This window comes from Miniopterus schreibersii (genome assembly GCF_964146895.1).
Source record: "Miniopterus schreibersii genome assembly, chromosome: 4".
NCBI lineage: Eukaryota > Metazoa > Chordata > Mammalia > Chiroptera > Miniopteridae > Miniopterus > Miniopterus schreibersii.
This window is the reverse complement of record NC_138105.1, coordinates 53,153,672-53,161,028: the sequence shown is the minus strand read 5'-3', so window position 1 is coordinate 53,161,028 and position 7,357 is coordinate 53,153,672. Positions and strand designations below refer to the sequence as shown.

At 31.4% G+C, this 7,357-nt stretch overlaps 1 protein-coding gene across 3 annotated transcripts in view; it reads left to right on the top strand.

The window, feature by feature from the left end:
* The window catches only part of GRIA2 (glutamate ionotropic receptor AMPA type subunit 2), a 117,311-nt gene extending 110,461 nt beyond the window's left edge, over positions 1–6,850 (top strand). For 2 of the 3 annotated variants that reach the window (XM_081134339.1, XM_081134340.1), the window contains exon 16: positions 1–6,850. This exon is cut by the window's left edge and continues 225 nt beyond it. Coding sequence is in view for 1 of the 3 variants with exons in the window: in XM_081134341.1 (XP_080990467.1) it covers positions 42–59 (18 nt within the window). In the remaining 2 variants the exon portion in view is untranslated. The other variant, XM_081134341.1, reaches the window with a different exon arrangement.
* The last annotated feature ends 507 nt before the right edge of the window (positions 6,851–7,357 follow it).

Sequence of the window (7,357 nt, the reverse complement as noted above, 5' to 3'; positions counted from 1 at the left end):
ATGGTGAGAGGCATCCGGTATCTTGAAGACTTTTCTTTCAGCCAAGAATTCTTAAATAAGCGGAAGTCACCCTGAGTTGTAAGGAGCGGTTCATTAAAAACACAACATTCTTTTCTACTCCGGGTCCAGACGAAGCGTGGCGGCCATGCACAGCCAAGATGCGAGAACTAGCATTTACCCGAAACCTTTGTACAGACCACAGACCCGTTTCTGCAGCCACTATTGTTAGTCTCTTGATTCATAATGACTTAAGCACACTTGACATCAACTGCATCAAGATGTGACATGTTTTATAAGAAAAGGAGGGGGGAAAAAAAAAACACTTAAAATTAAAAAAAAATATTTTTAGGTATTTTCACAAACAAACTGGCTTTTAAATAAATTTGCTTCCATATTGGTTGGAGAAAACAAAACAAAAAACCATTAAACGGAGTGGGAAGTGATTATAAAGGCTTTAGGTATCAGTTCTGTATTTTCCAAAGCCAAATATGTAAATGTTAAGGAAAGAAAACAAAGAGAGATTCAAATCTTGTAATTTAATATTGTTATTAAAACTTTAATGTATCCTATTCTTTAACATTTGGTGTTAATATAAAATTACTCGGCAATGCTTGACATTTGAAATAAACATTTTTCTATTGTTTTATTTGCAAGGGGTCCAGTTAATTTTGCTTAGCTACAGTTTGGTCATAAATCAGGTGAGTTTAAAGACACTATCACGTTGTTAGGTTCCCAGAGAAAATTGCCCCCTTTTAATAAAAGAAGACCAGGTGGTATCTAAAGTATACACTTGTCCCAAAACATTCTCTGAATCTGTTTTTTTAGTATGTCTTATTCTGTATAAAGATATAGTTAATGTAAAGCATTTAATCTCTGTAGATAAATGCTAATAGATTTTAAAAGCTAATTGTAAAAAATCAGAATATTTAGAATATGTGAGGTTCCATTGTAAAGTGTTTGAGCTTGCAGAAGAGACGTACGAGTTGCCCATGAAGTTAAGAATGCCTTGAAAGTAGCTTTGTAGATAGTTGCCCGCTGATCAAACTCCATAAAATAAATCTAAGTTTTTGTGTGTTTTTTTTTTTAAATTATAAGAGCTGTCATAAGCCTTAGGGATTATGAATAACAAGCACTTTGAATCACCTGCAACAGAGTTTCTTCCCATTACCATCAAACACAGCCCTAATCTATTATTTTTATACTCATTTCTCAAGTGGAATGGCCATTTTAATGTGCCCAGTATGGAAAAAAGTTACATTTCTGTCACTTTTGACTAAAGAGCTTATATTGCTCTAGTTGAAAAACGTAAAGGCACTAGCTTCCCTTCAAAAAAATCCATTTGTTTTCGTTAAGCCGCCTAAAACACACTTAATTTAGGGTTTTAAACAGTTATTAACACCCAGTAGTTATTTTCAATATTTTTATTCCTGTTTTTTTCCTGCAAGTAAGCCTTTGTGCAACACTTGGTATTTGCTAAGTGCTTTGAGAGCATCCTCACTATATTTCATAGAAGGGAAAGAGACATGTAAGGTTTAAGAGCAACCCTTTCCATTAAACATGGTGATGTGTGGCATCATGTTGTCCTTCACTAAATTTAGCTGTCCCTTGTCACAAATTCAAAGATAATGCAACCTAATTCAGTGCATTTCTCCTCATCAGGAATGTGGGAGGTGCAATTTCAGTTTAACTAATAAATGCTAGAATGACCAAATTGCAGACTAATCATTTCTGTATCGTACTGAAAATGAGTTTTTAAAAATAAAAAAGATGACTATATACAACCAATGCTATTTATTGTACCTCTGGGCCTACTCTTCTAAAAATCATAGCTTATCAAATTTTCTCTGTCAAGCTTGAACTAATGTAAATAATTGAAATAATGTAAAAGTTATATTTTCATGTTTTTATAGATACAACATGACAAGAATACATAATGTAAGAGTATTTCAACTATGGATAATGTTGAATGGATAATGCACATCTCAGTTACAAGCAGTAATCATAGTTTAATACCCATGTAACGGTGCATCAGTATATTGCTATATAAATATGTCTGTGTGCATATAAGTGACAAGTGGTCAAACAAGAGTGATGCCAGCTGTCTAAGGTTTTTTTATTCATTTTATATAAAAACTGTTATGGAAAGACCAAAATGTTTATGAACTATTCTTATGTAAATTTACAACTGTCCTTTACTGTACTTTTTTGTTTATAGTATAGTACCTTATTTTCCGCTGTGTTAAGTGGGTGTCAAGTTCCAAGGAGACATACACTTTCTATAACTTCTATTGAAGACATTGGAATTTTGAATTTTTCATGTGTACTATGTCAGAAAATGCTTTCAATTTTATTTTTAAATCTAACATCGGATGGCTTTTTTTGGAGTGTTGTAAAATCTTCAATCATACATAAAACATGTTCTTACAAAAGGCAAAGATCTTTATTTTTATTGTTTTTTTACTTAATAGTTCTTCAAACTAATAATCATGAGAAACCAAAACATGTATTTAAATGTATTCCCAAACAAACCCAGCTGTTTTGCTGAACAACGACATATTTGCTCAGTTTATATGTCAGTAGGTACAAATGTGGCAAAATAGAATCAGGTTTAATTTTTTAGGTAAAATAATTATCATTTTAGATATTCCAAACATACAGTCATTAAGTACTTTGGGCATATATAGAAATATGACTATTGGTTAATTACATTTCTCATTTTATGGTAGATACACTCAACTGCTAAAATGTCTTGCCTCACTACCTTCAGCCATTGCACTGCACTGGGTCCACTCAGCTGCGACTTTAGTCAGATTAAAGAGCAGAAAGGTGGCTTTCTTTAAAAATTCCATAAGGTAACACATTTCCAGGCTTACATGTTTCAAGGGAAAATGCCTCCATTTATTGTTTTCTGGGAGTATTAAAGAGTAATAAAACTCTTGCAATTTTTATTGTATTTTTACAAAGGTGGTTATTTTAATATTTAGGCAGTCCCTTTTAGGCATATTCCAAAAAACTTTTAGGCATTTTAGTTCTTCAAAATAGCACATTCAAATTTCTTTTATAACATTTGGTGGGTTTTAATATATTGAATGCGTAATAGATGAATATACAAAAGCATCTGCTTTAAAAATAGAGTAATCTTGACTTTTTACTCTGCAAATACTCTAAATACTTTGGTGGTTGTGGTAGTAAATTTAGCCAATGAAGAGAAATATTGACAATACAATAACCCTACAGGATAATTTCAGTACAACACTTTGATGATATCGTAAGAAAATCATGTGTTGAAACTAATTAGAATATAATACAATGTGATTTCGTCCCTTTCCTCTGTTTTCTGTCTCATCACCTCCTAGAGTTGTAAACCTAGTAAATTTAAACAAATAAGTATTGCCTCTACCTTGAAATGTATTTCTGGGAATTTATACTTGTTTTCAGGCTGGACAGAGTTTATTATATATTGCACTTGATAGCCCACTAGTATGCCATGTAAAATGAAGTACGACTCAAGCAAATATTTCATTTTTCTCTAATTCAAATAAAATGAGTAGGTGGATTGATTGAATTAGTTACATAGGCTCTCTGCATTATCAACTTTAATTGAGACTATATGGTTTATTATTAATACATTACGCACTTTAGAGTTTATTGGTTGTTTAATAAATTTTATATGAACTCTTAAAAGCTTATTAAAAGAAATAGAAGAATGATGTAAGTCGCTATTTAAAAGTAGAGTAAATTTTGTACAGAGGATTCTATTACTTAAAATTGATTTATTTTTAATCATCAATATTAAAGATGGGTAAGTACAAATGAATAATCATGATATTCACAATGCGCATTTGAGGATGCAGCAAATGGTTTACAAAAGCTGCATCCAATTTTTAAAAAGTTCATTCACTTAATGTATTATTTTGGCTAAACCATGACAATGCCAAGTCTATCAGATACTAATCAATAAATTGCACTTTCTCTATTTCTGTGTTTTAAAATGACAACTCATAGAGAGTACATGGCACTCTAAGTACATGAAGGTTCAAATATGTTTATATAAACATGATGATATTCAAGCTCAGAGTCTAACACAAGTGACTTAATTTCCAATGCAAGTGAGAGAGTGCCTCGAGGAAATCTGGATCATAAGAATGCGTGCGTTTATATCCTGTCTCTATTTATTTCCTTCTTCCTGCCCTAAGTACAACTGCCATTTTTTATATATTGTACATCAAATGGTATCTCAGTTTTTAGTTTCATTCATCTTGCTTTTTGCTTCCCCCCCCCCCATGTTATCCCATCCATTTCTGGCTTGTCCTTCATGAGAGATTTTGCTTTGAGGGCACTTAGAATGTAATTCATTTTATCAAAGACAGGACTGGCAGTTTCAGAGTCTTCTTAACAACTATAATAAATGATGAAGAATTTCTTGCCTGAAATAAAAATGTCCTGCTAGGCTCTACTTCTGCTTCACTCACATATTCAATCCCAGTTATTGAAAATTTATTGTATTCCTCCATGTACTTACAGAGCCCCACAATTTATAGTTTCTGTAGGAAATCGGAGGCTCTTCTTTGAGGCAGGAAGAGCGAAACTCTATTTTTAATATGTTTGCTCATCAGAATTTCTTTTAAAATCCACTTTACAGTGAGTGCAAGCCAATTCTCCGTTTTCATTCCACTCTTAAGCACGTCCAGATTATTTTTTAACTGCCTTTTCTTCCCACTAGGTGTAAGTCAGTTTTGTCATTTCAGAGCCAAATTCCTCTCTGGATATGCCTAAACTCACTGTTATGTCATTGGATGTGCCTGAATTTAATGAATGACTTTGGTCATTTTTCTTTCTTTTTTTCTTTTCCTTTCAGGTTAATGTGCCAATTTCATTTTATTGTAAATTGGAATGTGGGGGAGTGGATTAAGCACTTGGGAGGGAGTCAAAACCACGATTCTAGCTTTATCTCCCCTTGTTTCCAGCCTCCCTTTGTCTCTTCTTCTCAACTGGAGTATGTGGATACTAGGACTGTCTCATGGGAATTATGAAAGGAAATGTAATATGATTATTTAAAACATAATACAACATTGTCTTTTCTTAAAAAAAAAATGGTTTGAAGGAATGAGTTCATGCCTTGGAGTGCCACTTGGTGCAGAAAATGTTTTTAACAACTCAAAACATTAGAAAAGCTGTTCTATAACTTTCATTTAAATATCAATTAAATGTCTCTTGAATAAATATGGGCGAAAGGCAGGAGCTACATTTGAAACCTCTATTCTGAAGATTAAGTATTATATTTTCTTTAAAGCATGTAGTTCTTTGAGCCCATTCACTTAGAAATAGTGTGTGCATATGGGTCGCTCTGTAACAATTAAAAGTTATATATTTCTGTCTAACAAGTTTTAACTCAAGACAAACTTTAAGTTAAGACAGATATCTGATAACATTCACCAAGAATCTTCTTAACTGTAAACTTACATTTTCCTCTCTCAAAAAATGTCTTAGATTGCGTATATTGTGCTTGCCCATAAATTTATTTAGCATCCACTCGATAGTTCTATCTTTATTTTCAAAGACTTAAATCCATTAACAAGAATTATAATTTGGTAATTCTAAATTGTTGCCACCTGCATGACTTACTATATATCTAGAATCTATTTCTTTGGATAAGAGTCTAATTCAAATATGATTCAACATATTTATGGTCAGCAGTTAAGCTGCATCTTACATTTAAACTGAAACAAAAATTAAAGAAAAATATATTTTACAAGCAGGCTGGTAATTTCTCTACTATGAGCCTGTCAATCTAAATTTTCATGAAGAGGTTAAAATGAATATCTTTACATTTAAAAATTTTTATGTAAAAAAATTTTTTTAAGTATATACCTTAAATCACACTTAAATTCAAGGAGAGCATTTTATTTCAAGTGGAAAGGATTTGGGAGGAATTCACACTTTTGTTGGATTTCCTAAACCAAAGAAAAATGTATTTTAAATTTGGAATTTAAATGGTATAGCCATAGTATTTTATTTATTATCACCTATTACATTGTCAATATTAATAGGTAAGGATGTCCATTTGGTAAGAATCAGAACCAAAATCAATTGCAAATTAATTTATTCATATTTTTTTCATTTCTTTCTTTCTCTGACTTATTATAATGCAAGTTAGAGGTTTTTCATGTAAAAACTAATTCCCAGTATCTTATGGTCAAGAATTTTGTGTTACAAAAAAAATTCTGTAATTATTAAAATTTTAAGCTATCGAATATATTTGACCCATATTTCAAAACACTTTTGTGTAAATAGTTATAGAATTAAGAGGAAAGGAAATAGCCACATGAAAATGATTTGCAAGGTTTTTGAAATAATTATGAAAATGGAAATCTATAGTGTTATGAACTATATAATATACATTTGCTTTGCTTATGCCTCTGCTCCTCCCCAAATTAGACTTTGTTTGCCAGTGATCTCAACTGATCAGAGGAGAGCTTTACTGAAGTCTATACCATGAGTTGCAATCAAATATAACAGTTAATTTTACGTGATGCTGAGATCATAGACAATATACCCATTTTTACAAATCATTCTTGCAAATATGTGCCTTAGTTTTCAGTGAGTTAATATGGGTAATCAGTGTGAAGCTGTCATCTTTATTTAGGGTTCTTTTTAAATTAAAATGCATTTTTGGATTTATAACTATATTTAGTCTGTATCTTAAAGCCTTCCAAGTCTGTTTTATGTGTATTATCTTGTCAACTATTTGTGTTAAAGAGATAAACATGTCTTTGTTCATTTTTATTTAATGTTGTTTGTGTTTCTGTGCGTGTGTATGTTCATGTGTGTATTAAAAAAATTCCACATCCTCTGTAGCATTTTTTCTGCTAATTATTTATAACATTGTTTAGCATAACTTCTCATTTTTTTTCACTCAAAAGTTTTAAATGGATTAAAGTAAAATATTCTGGAGACTTTAAAGAGGTTTTCAGAAGGAAATTAAGCAACTATCTAGGTAGCACATGTCAACATAACTAAACTCAAGCCCAAAATTTTGCCTTGTTATTTTTTTATTTGAAACTTATTTTAAAGTGTTTAAATCTTTAAAATTGAACTTCCAAAATTTTCACTTCATAATTAGTTGTTAAAGCACCTCCACATGGGATAATATTTTGGAGTTATGTTTACACTGTCTCATCTTTATCATCTTCTTCATTAAAAAACCCCAGTAAGCATGCAGAATAAAACTATGCTTCATATCTAGAAATGGTGTTCTGGACATAGGAAAAGAGTTTATACCTCAGGTATCTGAAGAACAGTTCCCAACATTGAAGAGTAATTGGTTACTAGTATAATCTACTTGTGTCATAACCAT